Below are 19,229 nucleotides of genomic sequence, written 5' to 3'. Positions count from 1 at the left end.
TAGGTCCTATGCCTTTATCCAAGTTGTAAAGGGATCTGGGAAATTTAGTTTGGGTTCAGCTCTTCTTTTCAAACTGGTTCATTTCCTGGAAGAAAGGCTAAGGGAGAATTGGACAAGAAATAGATTGGAATAGCTAAACTACCAAATCTGCCCTAAAAGGAGAATTGACTATAATCATCTAGGAAGGAAGTGGCAGAGCCTCAGATGCCAAGTCTTACACTCTTCCCAAGATAAAATGACTGCTTCATTATGGTAGAGACGAGTAGTTCATCTGACCTTCAAAGTTTAATTAAAATATCCCTTAAGACCAACAGTTTCCTTTTGACTTAGAGCTATATGAGCTTCAAGCAACATTATTGGGATGGTTTTCTAGATACCTTAATATTGTATTGTAAAAGAAGTAGCCTTGTGAATGGAGTTGAATCCTTCATCCTTTCTCAAGTTCTCATTAAAAACAATAACTATGCATTTACATTATGGCACTAAGGATCTCAGGGCCAAAAACAACCCTTGAGTCATGGTGAGATGCACAGCAGCCATGAGTTCACTTCCCCTACCTTCACGTTATTTCACAGAAGTAGGAAAAACAAAAATTTATAAAGGAAATGTAGGATATGGCATACAGACACACACATTACAGTTTAACAGATTCGTGTTCATATCCAGGTTTGTTTGGGTTTTTTTAAAGATTTATTTGATTTAAAAAGAGAGCATGCGTGGGAGTGGAACGGCAGTGGGGTGGATGGAGACATGGAGAGGGGAGAGACAGAGGGAGAGAGCAAAGTAGACTCCCCAATGAGAGACCCCATTCCCCACTCCCAGGACCCTAAGACCAGGGCCTGAGCCAAAATCAAGAGTCCAAGGCTAAACCAACTAAGGCACCCAGGCACCCCCACTTCCAGATTTAATCACTCACTAGCTGTGTGATACTGGGGCGAGTTGCTTACTCTTTGGGACTATTTCCTCTTTTGTAAAATGGGAACAAGGATACCTATTTCTTAAAATTGTTAGTAAGGTTATGTAAATTATAGAGAACATTATAAGTGTGAGGAGAAGCATAGAAGCAATGATGTATTCTCTAAAAATATAAATTATATGTACAAATAGTTATTTGTAAGGCATTTTATATAGTCCTAGCAAATAGTATTGATTAAATAGAAATTATTGCTTAAAATATTACTTCAAAATAATTAATACTACAATCTTGATTTAACAAATTTGAAAAATGAAATGCTATACTAATCTACCCAGTCATAAAAATGGTTACACTTTTTTTTTAGGCAACCCAGAATATTAATTTTTTTCCTCTCCTCTCCTCACAGCCCCATGTCCTAGAAGTCCATCTTTTTCCCCGAGAGCCTCCTGGAGGCCCTTTTCATGTCCTTGTTTCATAGGCTGTAGGCAAGGGGGTTCATTATGGGGATGGTTACACTTTCGACTGAACAGATACGATAGAGAATAATGGCAAGTGAGATTTTTCTCCCTCTAATTTCTGATGGTTTTATATTTGTATGGCTCACGTGTTTAAAAAAAAAAAAGTCTATTTCCTTTTACAACTGACCTGTTTCTGATTATACTTAAATACCTTTTCCTAAATTCTACTTTTATAGAACTCAAACTATCTGATGGGAAAGGAAAGCAAATATCTCTCTGCTTTGGTATAAACTTACATCTATACCCTTTTTGAGAGAGAGAACTGTACCCAAAATGGGAAGGGATGTGAAGTTCATCAGTCTCTGACCCACCTTTCTGGTGAACACTGCTGGAAAGCTGACAGCAGAAGCCTTTCTCTAGAGAGCGAGTTCCCCCATGCTAACGAGTTTGGAGGGAGGGCTGAGTCCTGGTGTGGAAAATGGGAAGAGCAGACAGAGGACAGGTGAAGAGGAAAAAGCACAAAGACCACTAGAAATATGAGCAGGGAAACATGAGGAATCCTAGGCAAGAGATGGAAGAAGAGAGAGACTAGTGTTTCAGCGAAGGTCTCGTGGCTTTCCTCAAAATGGCGTCACTTGCCATATGGATAGATTGCAAGAGGTAAATAGGTGAGGAAAAGGAGAAAAGCATGGGAGAGAGCACTTATTTAGGGGCTCTGGATATGAAATGGAAGAGAAAAATATGACAATAATTGAAAGCGATCCCAGGGTCAAGAGGTTTTTTATTGTTATTCTCATCATTTTTTCTAAGCCCTTCCAGAGACAAAAGAGCCAGTGGAAATGGAAAGACTGAAAATGCCAAATTCTACAGAGAAGAGCCCTTCGTCAAGTGGGTTGAAAAATCATGGACTGGTGCAGAATTTCTGATCAGTGAAAGTTAATGTGATTTTGAAACTAAGAGAAATTTTTAAGGAGGAAAATGTTTCCAGAGACTTCATGAGAGAACTACAGCTTGGCTCTTTTTCTGTTGACTGTCTATCCTGTGCTTTGTCCAGGAGACCAAATTGTCTAAGTCTCTTTGACAATGAGACCTTACCCATAAAATTTAAAGGCTCAGGAGTAAGAATAAAGATGGCAGATGACTGTGGAAAGCTGGTGCAGTGGGGAAGGGAGAGTGGTGAAATGACACAGGAATTGAGAATTGGGAATTGAGCCTCAGAGACGTTGGGGGAAATAAATGTCTTGAGCCCTGCCCATGGAATCCAAGTGAGAGGAGTCCAGTGCAGCCTCACAGATTCAAGAGCTTTGTACAGTGGGGTTGTGGTGAAGAGTTGAAGGTGCCATTAGGATCAACAGTGGCAGGCTTGGTCTCTAACCATTGGGCAAATAAGAATCTTAAGCAAAAAGGAAGTTGTAAAAAAGAAGGGAGTGTATAGAGAGGGAAATCTCTAACCAAATAGTATCCGATGGGGTGAAGCTGAGCACGAGTTTGGCCAATACCTTGTGGGGAGAAATGCTGGGAATTGAAAGAGGTAAGCACTGTGAAGACCCAAATGGATGACTGAGGATGAGAATGGCCATCAAGGGCAGTATTTTTCACCTGACTGGCCAGTAGGTACTAATTTAAGAAAATAATGCACACAATCACAGATTCCCAAAAAAAGGGTGTGGTTAAAAAGCTGCTCTGCCAAACAGAACTCCTTGTCAGCCAGGCTTTCCTTTGGGTGCATTTCTAGAGCAATTCACAAAGCCGTTCTAATGCTGAAAACTGCAAAGCCCCTTAGCTAAGTAATGAAGTGACCATATACCTTGTAATAGTAATTGTGGATAGGTTCGATTAGATAAGATAAGATAAATCTTTTTTTTTTTTTTTTAAAGATTTTATTTATTTATTTGACAGAGAGAGATTACAGGTAGGTAGAGAGGCTGGCAGAGAGAGAGAGAGAGAGAGAGAAGCAGGCTCCCCGCCGAGCAGAGAGCCCGATGTGGGACTCGATCCCAGGACCCCGAGATCATGACCTGAGCCGAAGGCAGCGGCTTAAACCACTGAGCCACCCAGGCGCCCCAAGATAAGATAAATCTTGAATTGGCTTTGTCTTAAATATCTTTAAAATAGTCATGGGATAGCCATTTCAGACTATACTTTAATGTACATAGAATGTTAATGACGACTGTGTAAACACTATGCAGAGCGCTATTTAAATCTGGTAGATTTTAGATATTCTAAAGTTACATTTGAAAAAAATCTAATTCTTCATCACATTAGTGCTACTAAGAATCATAACGTTTCCTCTAGCTTCCCCTTTCCACAGAAGTACAAGACCTCTTAATACACACATTATAAAATGAAATTGAATCTTATGGAAACAGTCAACTGCCAAGCTTTTTTTCCCTTTTGTGAGTATCAGCCAGGTAAGGAAACTGCTTTTGCCCCGGTTAGTCAAGATGCATTGGACTGATAGTTGCTCATGAGACATTTTATAGGTGATCCTCTCTGGATTTGTCTCTTATTTATCATGTTTCTATTAATAACGATAAGACTCTCCATTCATGTAGCAGTATTTAGCTTCTGGAGTATTTTCAAACAGCATCTTATTTGATCCCTACGGTGATCCAGCAAAGTATGTCCAGATGTTACCATTTTCATTTTATAGACAGGGAGACAAAGGTAGAAAGATGCTCAGATCCCAGAGCAGACGACCAGACATCTGAGAGTAGAATCCAGCTCTCACAGTGCCAAAGGACTGACTGCCTACAAGATAATTTCCATTGGCAGCAGCCACACAAAATTATTTTTGGCTACTATGTATTCTGAGAAACTGATATTGTTTAAAGGGGCATTTGAGTTAGAAAAGGAAACACAAGGAAAATAAGAATTTCAGGTTCTTTTGCATATGATGTTATCAGTTCCTTCATGTTACTAATATCATTCTTTGAAATATGACCTAAAATATTACCTCGGTGGAATGGGCTAAGAAATATCTCCTTAGACATTGTAAATTTTAGATAGCAAGACCCTAACATCATCCTGGTTTCCAGTAATATCCATTTATATCGGCTTCCCCTCCCCAAAATAATGGGCCAAATGAATACTTATTTTTGGTATTGCAGAGTTCATCACTTTTAAAATCTCCCAGCTGCCGTTTATATGAGTAAGATGTCTTACCTCTCATCCTCTTCCACATCTGTAATAAAACATCCTGGCGTCTCTTTCCCAGCAGCGAAGCCCAACCGAAGGCCCTACCACACTGCCAGGCTCCCAGGCTCCTGTGATTAAATAAGTGATGGCTCTGCCCATCTTTAAAAATGTGTCTCATCTAAGGCCATCAAGGCACCATATCCATCACTGCAAAGGAAGCCAAGCATTTATTTAAAATAATGAGACATCCTCATTTTCATTTTTCCCTGAGAGGACTGCAGCAATGTTTAAAAATTCTCTGAATTCTAGAACTAGGGCAACACATTGATTTGAAGAAAGCTATAATCTTCTCCTCTCATTTGAAGTGTACTCTTTCGGCCATGAAAAAGAGTGTAGCTTTCAGAATAGCAAGAGCCGTAAGCCCACACAAAGACATCCTCATCCTGACCACTCCTCTTTCAAGTTGGCACCGTCCTTTTGAGTGCAGGAACTTATAAAGACCTTTACAATAAATTTCAAGGTATATTGAACTGAAAGGAGAAAGGTTCAAATAATCTCTTCCAGATTGGAGAGGGAAATGCTTTCACAACTGGCAAAAGATGATGAATATTACCTTTTGCTTTCTGCCGTTTCCTTGTTGCAAATGATCTGTTGGGCAAGTTCAATTATGGGGAATCTGAAAGGAATCACAGTTAAATTTTTTTAAAGGAACAAATTTGCTCTTTGTCTTTCTGAGGCAGAGGAGTGAGAACGCTTACTCCGATGAGCTTTCAGGGATTTCCACTTCTGTGGGCACAGTGCCTTCCACAGCCAAGGAGACTGACTTCAAAGAAAGGGTAGGAGAGAAAACCAGCCCTCCGTGATTTGGAGAGATAATAAGTTAGCAAGCTGTATAACATAATGGTTTATGAAATTCTTCCTTCAAGGACCATTATCTAATGTTAATAGTGCTTTATTTCTTCCTCTCCTGTGCTTATTTAGAGCATAATTACGAGAGTGAGAGGAAGGGAGGGAGTTGGGGATTAAGATAACCATTTGCCAAATTAATGCAGCCAAGTAGAATCTCTGGCCTTTGGGGCTCGTTTATCAATTAGTTCTGTTGCAGTCTGAGTTCTTGTATTTCCCCACAGAATGAAGATTCTTTGATTTCCCTCATACGCCAGCTCTGAGGAAAGTCGTTTGAGATCAAAACATTTTTCAGACAGGATCTCTTTTCCCCTCCCCAGTATCGTCATGTGCTATACAGCCAGCTTCTCATCCATTTCAAGAGCTTTTCATAAACATGAGTAGTTATCCCTTTCTCTCCCTGCCTTCTCATTTCTTTCTTTTTTATTTTTTTTAATTTCTGTCTTCCTTTTATTCCTCTCTTTTAACTGGTTAAAACTGGGTTGATTTTTTCCAACGGGATCCTCTTTTGGACCATGTTTTAAAGTTACTACATGGATTTTAATGTTCAAACCACTTTTGTAGTACCATATGGTCTCTGCATATTCAAAATTGTTACTGAATAATAGGAATGCCGGTAGTTTGAGGTGACGCTGGAGAATCATTCTTATTCTCCAGAAACCAGGTCAGTTTCTTGGGAATTGTTGACCCCAACCTTTTGGGAAAGAAGCTAGCGTCCTCGCTTCACTTTCCAACTAATTATGGGATGATTTTTTTCGTGTGTGGAGGGGGTACCTTAAAGGAAAGAGAAAGCAGCAGAAGCACAGGACTCTTGAAAACTATGCCATGTTCTTTATTTGGTCTTATTAAAAAAAAAAAACAAAAACTAACTTTTTCTTTAACCTAAAAATAAGCCAAATTTTGAGTCTCTTTACACATTCATGTTTCATTCTTCTTTGAATACTAATTACAAATTGTTCATCCTGTAAAAGTTAGTTTATCAAAACCCAAAACTTTACCTGCTCAAATCAAGAACATAAAATGTGAAGAAATGAAGTCGTGTGGAGCCAAATATTTCATTTTGTTGGTATCCAGGAAAGCAGATGTTATGGATGAATCTGTGTCCTCCTGCCAAAAAGACACATTGAAGTCCTAACCCCCAATACTTCAGAATGTGACCTTCTCTGGAAATAGGGTCTTTACAGAAGTAATCAGATTAAAATGAGACCATTAGGGTAGGCCCTGATCTAATGTGATGGTGTCCTTATAAAAAGGGAAAACTGGGACACACAGACACCCACTGGGAAAGGAAAATGCTGTGTAAAGATGGAGGCATAGATCTCGTTAGTGCATCTATGAGCCAAGAGTGCCAGAGATTGGCAGCAAATCACGAGAAGTTAGGAGAGAAATATGGAACAGATTCTTGCTCATAGCTCTCAGAAGGAACCACCCCACCAACATCTTCTCAGACTTCTAGCATTCAGAATTGTGAAACAATACAAGGAACAACAGGTGTTGGTAAGAATGTAGAGAAAGGGGAATCCTCTTGCACTGTTGATAGGAATGCAAACTGATGCAGCCACTCTGGAAAACAGGAAGTTCTTCAAAAAGTTAAAAATAGAACTACCCTATGACCCAGTAATTACACTACTAAGTATTTACCCAAAGAATACAAAAATACAGATTTAAAGGGATACATGCACCCTGAGGCTTATAACAGCATTGTCAACACTAGCCAAACTGTGGAGAGAGCCTAAATGTCCATCAACTGATGAGTGGATAAAGAAGATGTTATTCATATATATATAATATATATATATATATATAATATATATAAAAATACACACACATAATGGAATATTACTTAGCCATGAAAAAGAATGAAACCTTGTCATTTGCAATGACATGGATGCAGCTAGAGTATATTATGCTAAGTGAAATAAGTCAGACAGAGAAAGACAAATACCATATGATGTCACTCATGTGTGGAATTTAAGAAAGAAAACAGATGGACATATGGGAAAGGGGAAAGAATAAAAAGGGAAGAAGGAAACAAGCCATAAGAGACTCTTAACAATAGTAAACAAACTGAGGCTTGATGAAGGGAGGTGAGTAGAGAATGGGCGAGATGGGTGAGGGGGATTAAAGAGGGCACTTGTTCGGATGAGAACTGGGTGTTGTGTGTAAGTGAGCAATCACTGAATCCTATTCTAGAAACCAATATTGCACTATCTGTTCACTGCCTAAAATTAATTTTAAAAAAAGAATTATGAAACAATAAATCTACCCAACTTATGGGACTTCCTTGTAGCCACCTTAGCAAACTAATACATATAACCTACTAATACCAATAAACTACATCTCTAGAGGCTGAAGGTATTTGCAAGAGTGGGCAAAAAGGCCACCACTGGGAAAGATGAAGCCAAGAAGATCCAAAAGACAAGAAAGGAGCAGAGATCAAAAACCAAAAGGATCCTCCTAATGAAGGACTAATCCCAAAGAGCCAAGCAGAGAGCCAAAAAGTTAGTTAAAGATTCAATGACTAGACTGGAGATCATAAAGCTTTTTGTTCTCAGCTCAGATATCACCGTCTCAGAGAGTGACCAGTTCATCTAAAGTTACTCCCCTCCCTCTACTCAGTCTACCTCTACTCAGTCTTTATTCCATTGCCCAACGTATTTGCGTCACTTAGGGCTACCTGAACCTATTTTTGTATTCATTTACCATGCGTTTGTTTTCTGCCTACATTTCCTAGAAAGTAAGCCACCATCTGTCTTTCCAGATTGTAGAACAAGGCCTGGCGTTTCTAACAGGTGTTCAGTACGTCTCTGGCGAACAAATGAAGTAGATTTGGAAATCCAAGGGAAATCAGAACTTAGGGTTATTCTTACACTCCTTGTGGCACCAGGGAACAGAAGCAGCACAAGCAGCCTTACCCTTGGGTGCCAGGAAGCTGCAATGACAGCCACACCAACTCAGTGGCAACCGGGGCATAGGAAATCAGTACTGATTGTACTTGCCTAAACCTTGACAGAGAAAGACATGAACTTGACACCCCAAACTATGCACAGTTCACCCAAGAGATCTACCCACTTCCTCTGCACTAACTTCTGGCCATGCAAGAGAAGAATTTGGGCACATTTAGGGGCTTTTTAAAAAATAAATTACTCAAAATAACAGCTTACCCAATGTGATTTCTAGGGGAAACATGTGCTCCTTAAATCGAAAATTCTGCCCCATTAACTTCCTGAAAGGTGAAGGTGGCTAGCTACTAACGGGTTCTATGAACGAGGTAGTCTGTGATACAGCAAGGCCTCCAGGGAGGAAATCTTTCAAGTGTTAGAGAGGAATGTTTCCATTTGGAGGTATTTGTATTTAACGGATGACAAGTTAATGTGTCATCAGCGTCTGTGGTTGTAGTAGGGCTGCTAAAAGGAATGACAAATACACCATGTGCGACGTTGTATTTTAATACATTAGTGTGTCTGTTAAACGGGACTTTTTTAAGTTTCGTGAAACTGAAAGAACCCTCCAGAGGATTCTGCTTTGTGACATTCAAGTTCCCTAGAACTTGTCAGCTGATGTTTTCTTTGCTTTTTGGTGGGCTTTTGCCTTTGTTTTTTTCCAAGAAGAAAACAGAATTCTCTAGTAGGCAATCTGTACAGTATATTTGCTAGACCAAAAAGCTGACCACAATCCTATGGATTTAGAAGAATCAATTGACATAGGTGCCCTGGACCCCAAATCATGAACTAATCAGCTGACATAATCCCATCATCGCCATTAGAAGCCATTCTTTATATCATAGTACCAATTGACTAGCAACAAATCTCCCAGAAGCTCATCTTCAGTATAAAATAAGGGCAGGATCAGTGATAATTGCTAATAGCTATAATGCTGTTGGCGGTAATATAGATGTTATTTTTGCTCTTGTTTTATACTTAAGGCTACAGAGGCATAGAAAGCCACGTGGCAAGTTCAGATTGCTCAAGGAGTAAAGCATGGACATCTTGCCCAACACTAACTTCTTCAACCAATGTACAAAAAATGATGCTTTAGAATTAAATGCAGCCTGCTGCTACCCTCTCTTCTCTTTGCTTACATTGCCATTTCTGTTCCAGAGGCATGTATTTGTTCTTCTCTGGCCACCTGAGAAATCTATTTCATTGTAAGCAAACAGGATGCTCTCTAGCACCCCTTCCCGTAGGTACACATTATCTTTGTCCGCTCTTCAGATTCTAGGCTGGTTCCTTTCCCCATTGCAGATCCTCTGTTATTATTGGTGATTGCTTGCATTTATTGGGGGCTAGGATGTAATAATAATACTGTGCTTATTTTGGTCCTCCTGTCTGAAAAAAGTAGGTAGAAAGAGTGATTCCTTCAGTGTGTGAGTGTGATTACATGCGTGTGTTTCGGGGCTTCCGAGAAAGGGAATTGCAATGTGTTTCTGAAGCCCTTCGACAGCTGCAGCTCCCCCCACCCCTGCCCCCCCCCGCACCCAGCTTTCATGTGCTCTTGACAAGTCATCATTTTTTGATGATCAAGGATCCCCATAGGACTGGTGTCATGCAGTGTGTCATGGACCAGAATGAACTAGGCAATATGTAGGTGGCTGGGAGAGAAGCAGCGTGCATTGCGCCCTGCCACCCTGGGCTCACCCGTGCAAGAATTTGCCCATCGTCCTAACGGGCCTTAGGAAGCTCGAGATGACTACGCACTTAGTCGCTTGCTAGCTGTGTGATCTTGAGCAAGCTACTTAATATCTCTGAGTTTCCATTTTCTCAACCGTAAATGGAGACAGTACCTCTCTTATAACACCGGATGGGGTGTCCTCTATAAAATACACGGCATGGCGTGCACAGCGCATAGCTCAGTATCTGGCGTACTACAGGCTTTTTAAAATGAAACCTACAAAAAATAAATAAATAAAATAATAAAATAAAATAAGACCTGAAATAACAATGGAAGAAGTGCCATGCTCATTAGCTGACTGAGAAAGAATGCTCATTCTTCTATGAAAAGTGTTCCTAAATACATAAACCTTATGCCTGCTCTCCCCTAGTTCTCTTACATTTCTCCCTTTTTTAGGTCTTTCTAAATCGCCCAAGTACCTGTTATTTATGGAGTCCCTTCCCCCAGAAAATCACACAGAAGCGTGTCAAAGAAAACAAATTGTCACTTATTCCTCTGGGGCATAGAACTGTGGGAAAAAGAAATCCTTAATAAGGAAAAATAAATTGCTGTTGAAACCAGTGGACATGTTTTACTCCTCGGTGATGGTAAACATCCTCCCTTACACGCCTTAGATTGCAAAGATGGCGGATCAGCTCAGAACAGTTTCTGAGCACCACTCAGCACTCAGCACTCACCATATACCCCCTGCTCATCGCGAGAGCCTGAAAGCTCACCATCACCACCCTCCTCCCCGGCACCCTGTCCTCTTCCCTTCCTCCATAACTGGCAGCCTAGGCACACCCCGTGCTTCTCACTTCATGTCTTTGTATAGGTAGTTCCCTCGGCCTCAGATGTCGGGCCTTCGTCCAGATAGTTTGTACTTGTCCTTGAAGACTCAGCTTAGATAACTTTTGTATGGCGTCTTCCCCAAGGCACCTCGTCGTCTCAGTCCCGGATGGGGTGAAGGAGTACGATTCACAGCTCAGTCTATGGGAATGGCACCCCGTGGAGATGTGGTGCGCAGTCTGCATGACAGGATCTGGTCCGCCCACACCCTGCCCACCAGCCCACCTCTCCTGTGTCCTCCCGAAGCCTCGTGAGGAAATTTTCTATCTCTCTGTCTTAATCATTTACAGGAAATCTTTCCTCCTGGACCATGTGTTCCTCAAGGAGGAGTATGGGCTCTGCTTCCATGTTTCCATTACCTCACAGGCCCCCATGTGAGTAGGGGCTCAAGAAGAGAGCTTGAGGGATGCCCCTTCCAGTGTGTACTTTAGGTATAGCAGCTTAGGAATAGATGACTCACAGTTTAGTAGGAAAGTTTGAAAAGTGACAAGGGCTCTAGGATGATAACGGCAGGCTTACAAGAAACAGAAACTAGCCTGGAACAATGACAGAGAAAGTCTGGCTTCTAGTGCTACCTTGAGACTCACTCACACACCTTTGGCATTCAGATCAAGCTGCTGTCTATATATTCCAAGTTGAGAAGCCCTTTTCTAAACTCTACTGCGGGCTTTTCCCTTCGTTTCGCTTGCTATTTAAAGTTTCAAAGCTTGCCACACATCACGTCGTTTTTATCAGCTATGGCGCACCTTAGAGCGGACATTTCCTTCCGGAGCCAAGGATACTGGAGCTTCTATTTAGAGAGTACTTATTATGGGTCGGATGAAGGCCTGCCTATGCCTAGAGTCATGCTGCTTGAAGCCATTCTAATATTCATTTAGTTAGAACCGTAACCACACTGAGTTATTGCTGGTCTCGTATGGATCATATATTCACAGGCAGCTCTTGGCTTCAGTGAGAGGATGTGTGTTATCTCTGCTATTGCCCATCATGTCTTTTCATTTCATTATGAATATTGTGCTTGGAAGCCTTATTTTCAATCTGCAATCCCAATTAAATTCATTCAACACAGTCTGTCCATTTAAGTGCATAGTTTTCTCTGAAGTGGACTTTGTTGAAGTTGATATCCATGATCTACCATCTTTGTCTTCTAGGGCTACTGCGTTTTGCTCTAACTGGGAAGGAAGAGACAATTTTTAACATGAATGGACTTTGTAGCCTGGCATATATTTTTTTACTGGCTATAAGAGCAGCTCAAGTTCTAGAAAGAATTAGCGTTCCAAAAGATAACTTTTTAATGTGAACCAATTAAAGCATTCTTTCCATCTTCATTGGATCTGTGGCCCCAAGCTCAGTTGTGTCTCTTATTATACTCCTGCTGTGGTTACTGACAAGTGTAACTGTATAAAAAGGATTGAAAGGGGCCAGCATAATTTCACCAAAGGAAAATCAGGGTGAATTGCTGAAAACCACTAAACGTGATACCATTTAGATCAACTACAAAATGAATGCTGCCAGCTCTCTGAAAGACCCCTTGGGTGATGGTGTCCATGCCCCAGGGTAAATGTCTTCTTCATATGAAGCCTCCTAGGAAACTGAGAATTAGGGACTAACATTCATGGGAATCAAAGTTAGGAAAAAGTGATGAAAAGTAAGGAATTATTGTAAGTCAGAGCCCAGAGAGACCGTTTGAGCAGAGATTTTCCAGATGTCATGCACACATTTTCAAATATAGAGCTAGAGAAACAAGAGGGATGTTGAGAACGGACTACATCATCAGAGTTGAGCAAGCAAACACTTAGACTTAGAAGCATGGAAAAGAGATAGGAGGCCCTGTGTGAGCCTCTCCTGCTTGAAAGAAGACTTCAGTGTCAGAAGATATTTAACAGCAAAAAGGTCCTTTTGTGAAGAAGGGAAAGTCTTTTTTAATTAGTGATGTTCAGTGTACTTCATGTTCCTCTGGAGTCTGTAATCTAATACTCATTAATTGGGTATGAATAAACATAAATAACCTCTATCCCGTGAAGGAAAGGGAGAATGGTCATGTCAGGAAGGTTTCAGTAGTGGTGGAAATGAATGATTACGTTTACGATTTGAGTTATCATGGGTAATTCTAACACTCTTACTATGTTTATTTGAGGATGTAAAGTGACTAAATAAATCTGAATGACAACTGTACTTTATTGATTTTGCAGAGTTAAGAGGAAGATTTATGCATCATGGAACCTTCTATCAGATTTGGAAAAAAGTAAAGGGAGCGCGGAGATGCCAGACCACCACTAAGACCCATGGACAATCCCGCACTCACACTTCTCTATCGAACTTTAGGATTTATTAGTAATATGCTGCCTTTGCAAGAAGAAAACAAACTAATGCCAAGAAGGCATATTCTTCCATATTTGGAATAGACGTGCTCTCAAGACAATGGCTTCAAAGGTTTCCTGTCTCTACGTTTTGACAGTTGTGTGCTGGGCCAGCGCCCTTTGGTATCTGAGTATAACTCGTCCCACTTCTTCCTACACTGGCTCCAAGCCTTTCAGCCACCTAACAGTTGCCAGGAAAAACTTTACCTTTGGCAACATAAGAACTCGACCTATAAACCCACATTCTTTTGAATTTCTTATAAATGAGCCCAACAAATGTGAGAAAAACATTCCTTTCCTTGTTATCCTCATCAGCACCACCCACAAAGAATTTGACGCCCGCCAGGCAATCCGAGAGACGTGGGGGGATGAGAACAACTTCAAAGGGATCAAGATAGCCACTCTCTTCCTCCTGGGTAAGAACGCCGATCCGGTTCTGAATCAGATGGTGGAGCAAGAGAGCCAAATCTTCCACGACATCATTGTGGAAGACTTCATTGACTCCTACCATAACCTTACCCTCAAAACATTAATGGGAATGAGATGGGTGGCGACTTTTTGTTCAAAAGCCAAGTATGTCATGAAAACAGACAGTGACATTTTTGTAAACATGGACAACCTTATTTACAAACTCTTAAAACCCTCCACCAAGCCAAGAAGAAGGTATTTTACTGGCTATGTCATCAATGGTGGGCCAATCCGGGACGTCCGCAGTAAGTGGTACATGCCCAGGGATTTGTACCCTGACAGTAACTACCCACCGTTCTGTTCGGGGACTGGCTATATCTTTTCAGCTGATGTGGCTGAACTCATTTATAAGACCTCACTCCATACAAGGCTGCTTCACCTTGAAGATGTCTATGTGGGGCTGTGTCTTCGAAAACTGGGCATACATCCTTTCCAGAACAGTGGCTTCAATCACTGGAAAATGGCCTACAGTTTGTGTAGATATCGCCGCGTCATCACCGTGCATCAGATCTCTCCAGAAGAAATGCACAGAATCTGGAATGACATGTCAAGCAAGAAACATCTCAGATGTTAGGACTTTTACTGATGTAAATACAGTTCTTTTCTTTTTTAAGAAATGGGGCCTAGGTGTTGGTGTTTTACTGGTGTCACCAGGGGAAATGAACCGGTGTAGGGGTTTTGTAAAAAGCTTTTTGCTTTCCTCTCCTAATTTCTTTCGTGGATTGCCCATTTACAAATGTTGGGCTCTGGTCATAGAAACAATCCATGAGTTAAAAGGGCCAGATTTCAGTCTCAGGTCCTGAGGCATTGCATTTGTCTCAAAAAGCAACATCCTAACGATGGCTAGAATTTACATACCATGCATCTGAGATAAAAATGTAGTTCTGGGAAACCAAGACTTGTGGTAACGTCTTCATATCACCTCTGCAAAAATAAAAGTAAGTAACACCTTTTCAGAAATAATACAGTCAGGAAGACACGCCCGGTGTCATTATTAATACTGTGTGTGCTGTTACATTGAATTTTTACATCTCTTGCCATGTAATGTCTGCAGTATTTGCCGTTCCACCAAGAAATGAACTTAGACCTGGCAGGGAGGTTGCAGCTAAATAAATGGAAATTTAAACTTGAAAATCAAATATTCAAACAACTCTGCTTACTCATCCGAGGATTAAACCTGGTCATCGGGTGGAATGTATATAAAATGCTACTTAAAAAAATAAACAAGATTTTTTTTTTTTTTTTTTTGGTCTTTTGAAACAAACATTATCTGGTGCCTCCAAGGAGATTTTGCCAAATGTAATCTCACCTGCTTCCCTCCAAACAGTGTTGCTAAGTGCATTTTACAGATTCTGGCTCGGGAAGGCAACATATGTAGAAGTACATTGGTAGGAGGGCAGAAAAACGATAAATTATGAGGAGACAATACAAATTTACGTATGCATTATAATTAACATAAGCAAGCTTAGCAATAGTATAAGATGCCTCTCCCACACATTTGCAAAGCCTGTGAGATAATCTTTCAATGGGTCCCAATGTTGTTGAATGCTTTAGCCCTACAGTTGATAGATGTAATATTCTAACATCAGCAACATCCAGGTAACTCTAGCAGCAATGCTGTTAGGGCCAGGAGGGGCTCTGGAAGCCCTGTGACTGAAGCTCATAGGAAACAAAGGTAGAGAAGCTTGGGATCAGTTTCTCTCGATACCATCATACGTGTTGGGTCATGTGAGCAGACATCTTAACCTTGCTGTGCTTTAATATGCTCATTTATAAAATGGATGGAAAAAACACCTACCTCACAGGTGCTGTGAGAGCAAATTGCATTTGCTAAGTATTTTGAGATCCTTAGTTTAAAAGGTGCTAATGCAATGTGTCATGCATTATGCCAAATGCTCAAATAATTAGTTACAACGTTGGTCATCAGTAGTAGTAACATCATCTTAAATATAAATTCTGCCAGCATAAAGATCAAACCTGAACTATTACTGCATCTGACTCTTCTAAAACTTTGACTTTTCCCTGGATATCTTAGGTGTTTGGAGAAGCTTCGATTTCTCTATCATTTCCTCTGGTTTCGATGAGTAAGTTTTTACTTAGGTGCAATGCCTTGATTTCCCAGGGTGCTGAAAGTGAAGGCAGCTGCCTTTCTTTGGAGAGGAGCCTCTGGCTGGAAGCATATTACAATAATTGAATCACATGCTTTGCAAAATGTATTATATCCCATCGACTTAGATCTCAGGAAACACTGATCTGAATTCTCAGTAAGATCTTTGAGGGCCGGTAGAGCTAGTCCCTCTCTATCAGAAGGAGAACAGGCACCCTGCAAACCCACACATCGCACATCTTCTATTCATCAGGAAACTTCTGTTTGTTTTCATTCAAAGACAGCTCTGCAACTGAAAGAATATAACTTTTCTTTTAACCTGACCTTTCGAAGCTCCCCCTAGAAGTTGATAGCAAACAAGTAAGCAAAATGAACGCATGGAAGTCATGGCCTCTTTCTTGACAACACTGGATCTCTTATCCCCAGCCCAAAAGAATGCAATATGAGACAGGTCTTCCTGTCCTTCAATACATCCTCATCAAATAGTCAGCCGGACTGCCGAGTTTGATTGGAAAACAGCATTAGGTAGCCTGGGGAGAGATAGATCAACACAAGGTGAGCCCCTCTCTAACCCCCAACCCTCAACTGCTGTAAGTTCCAGTCATTGGAAAAATCTCATGACTTTGTACTTGGTTCACATGTCAGGCACCTAGCCGAATCGAGCTTGTGTCTTCTACTACCATCTTGCATTTACCTTATGCTCAGCCAAGCCACCTTCGTGTCAAGGAATTGCACATTATAAACATCATATATGTACATCTATGAATTGTTTTCTATGTATGTGTGTGTGTACATTATAAATAGAGCCCTAATCTTTAAAGGGAGCAAAAATCGGAGAATCATATGTCTTAAAGAACTATTTCCTAACTTTTTTATGCTAGGTAGTGCCCATGTGACAAACGTGTAAATAGTCATCAAAGACCATATGTATATATTTTAAAGGCATTTTTTTTCTCCCCTGTATGTATAGCTAGAATCTGCTTGCTATGTACACTTTCTTCTGCATGGAGCTTGATAAGGCAAGGCCATTTGTCCAGTGTTTCAATAGCCAAAAGCATGTTTGCCCTTCATTTTTTGAATGTTCAAAAAAAAAATGTTTAAGTCAAGTGATCAGGAGAAAAGCTCTAATTTTCTACTTTTCTTAATTTTCTGGCACTGGCCAAATTATGGTTTCAATTATTTAAGCCATTTTTAAATGTATTTTAATTTCTCTTACATAAAATGTTTCAGACAGTATTATACCAGGAGTCATTCAGACAATTTTTATAAAAACCTTCTGACTGTCCCCCTACCTGTTTTGTTCATTATGCATTAGATAACAAAAGGTATCAATATTTAGTATCTGTATTCTTACAATTTCTTTTTTAAATTTATTTTTGGAAAAAAATGTTTTATCTTTGCTGGCTAGTTTGCGTGGCTTTGAGTCTTCTTATATTGGACCAAATGCCAGTCTCAACAAATAATATCGTATTTTTAAATAAAGAAAATCAAAACTTGAAGATCATTTTTTGATTTGGATGAAATTCAGAAAACCCCTTTGTGTGATGATATCGGGGAAACAAACTCTTAATGGAGAAGCTAAGGAAGAAGTTTTTCAATCGAATCTCTTCTGTCAAAACACAATGGAACATTTACATAAAGCTTCTGGGATTCTTTTTCTACCTTTCCTAATACGTGGGTTTAGTCTTCTGTAAAGGTGAGGATAGTTTTTATAAGCAACCAAGTAACTTGTGAATGAAAGAAGTAATTTACTAGAAACGCTTGTTGATGATAATTGACATTTAGGTATATCGTTATATATGAATGATTGTTTATTTATGTATTTATTTGTGAGAATTGTACATACTATTTCGCCAAACGTAATCGTCTGTAAAAGTGCACTCTCCAGGTTTGTAGTACTATTTAGGGTTACATGGGTTGCCAATCAAGCTGCTAATCAGAATACTATTTTTTGTATCCATGTTATAAAACTGAAAAAATGACGAATAGATGCTGAAGATGTCTTTACATTCAGTTTCTTCACCTTCCTCTTGAAATGTAAACTGTTGATTGAAAGCACGATGCCTATGTTTAAGCCCATCTGTCATGAGGAAGATCATGGTTCCATAAAGCTGATTTTTTTTAAACCATTGGGACAAATAAACAGAAGGAGAACATGTTTTCCTCTTGGCTTCTTTTTTGAAGGAATCCCTTTGGTGGGTTGTGACCATTAAGATGAGCCCACGCCCTGTTGTTTATCACTAACCTTCTCTTCGACCTCCACGTAGGTCAGAGCTCGCATCGTCCAGACCTCATCCCAAGAGCCCGTTGCAGCTAAACACTCAACTAAGAGAGTGTTCGGTCCATAGATCACGGGCTGCTCAGGATTTAGAAAACTGGTGTCTCCCTCACCCCTTGGTGGCCTCAGGAAATTCTCTGTTTTAAATTCTATGGATTGAACATGTCAACAGATTCCAATTCAGAGAGCATTATACTGACAACGTGCTTGGTGAATTAGGACATATTAAATTCAAGGTGAAACTGTCTTTCTTAACACGTCACCCACATAGATCGCTTGGAATATTGCGTACTATAGTAAAAGTTTGCTCAGACTGGGGAAATGCTCTCCAGGCATTCTTTACAGCAGACAAATAGGTGTTCCTTGCTGAAGCCTGACTTTGTAAGCAAGAGACTAATAGCTATTGAAGAGACAAAAGCTCCTGGGGCGCCTGGGTGGCTCAGTCCTTAAGCATTAGCCTTTGGCTCAGGTCATGATCCCAGGGATCTAGCTCCAAGCTCAGCGGGAAGCCTGCTTCTCCTTCTCCCTCTCCCTCTCCCACTCCCCCTGCTTTTGTTCCCTCTCTTGCTGTGTCTCTGTCTGTCAAAATAAATATATAAATAAATAACACCTTTAAAAGAGAGAGAGACAAAACTTCCTGTTCTTATCAACCCTGAATTAGCCTAAATAGGTCTTCACTTGGGAAATTTAACTGGATTTACTACCGCTATACCTCAGAGGTCAAGCAATTAAGTCCATCAGGTGAGCTGACATACGCGAGTTAACAAAACATATCATACATGGATTTGTATTCAGTGTGATTCTTCTAAACGACCAATATCAGAGCAACGGTGTCAATGCATGGTCTTAGACCAGGAGCATTCGTGCCAAGTGAGAACTGGTTCAAAATGCAAATTCCTGGAACCTACCAGAAACTTAGGGGTGTGGCTCTGCAATCTATTTTAACAAGCCGGACAGGTGATTCTCCAGCACGCTCAAGTTGAAAATGCTGCTCACAGGCTGGCAAGCTACCCTCTGTAAACCACTTCTAGGACTGCTACCCCCAGGCTGAGCATGGTTTCAGGATGAACATTTGCAAAGACTCAAGAAGGGGAGACAC

General features: G+C 40.4%; 1 protein-coding gene across 1 annotated transcript in view; it reads left to right on the top strand.

The window, feature by feature from the left end:
• Positions 1 to 18,588, top strand: part of B3GALT1 (beta-1,3-galactosyltransferase 1) — a 524,933-nt gene extending 506,345 nt beyond the window's left edge. Inside the window, exon 4 of the mRNA XM_045066791.1 lies at positions 13,110 to 18,588. Within this exon, the coding sequence (XP_044922726.1) occupies positions 13,339 to 14,319 (981 nt within the window). The 5' untranslated portion in view covers positions 13,110 to 13,338 and the 3' untranslated portion in view covers positions 14,320 to 18,588. The remainder of the gene's footprint in view (positions 1 to 13,109) is intronic.
• The last annotated feature ends 641 nt before the right edge of the window (positions 18,589 to 19,229 follow it).

Source organism: Mustela putorius, unplaced genomic scaffold, assembly GCF_011764305.1.
Source record: "Mustela putorius furo isolate JIRA1106 unplaced genomic scaffold, ASM1176430v1.1 tig00003869_pilon_pilon_pilon, whole genome shotgun sequence".
Lineage (NCBI taxonomy): Eukaryota > Metazoa > Chordata > Mammalia > Carnivora > Mustelidae > Mustela > Mustela putorius.
Note: the sequence above shows the minus strand (reverse complement) of the source record. Positions and strands in the feature narration are given on the sequence as shown.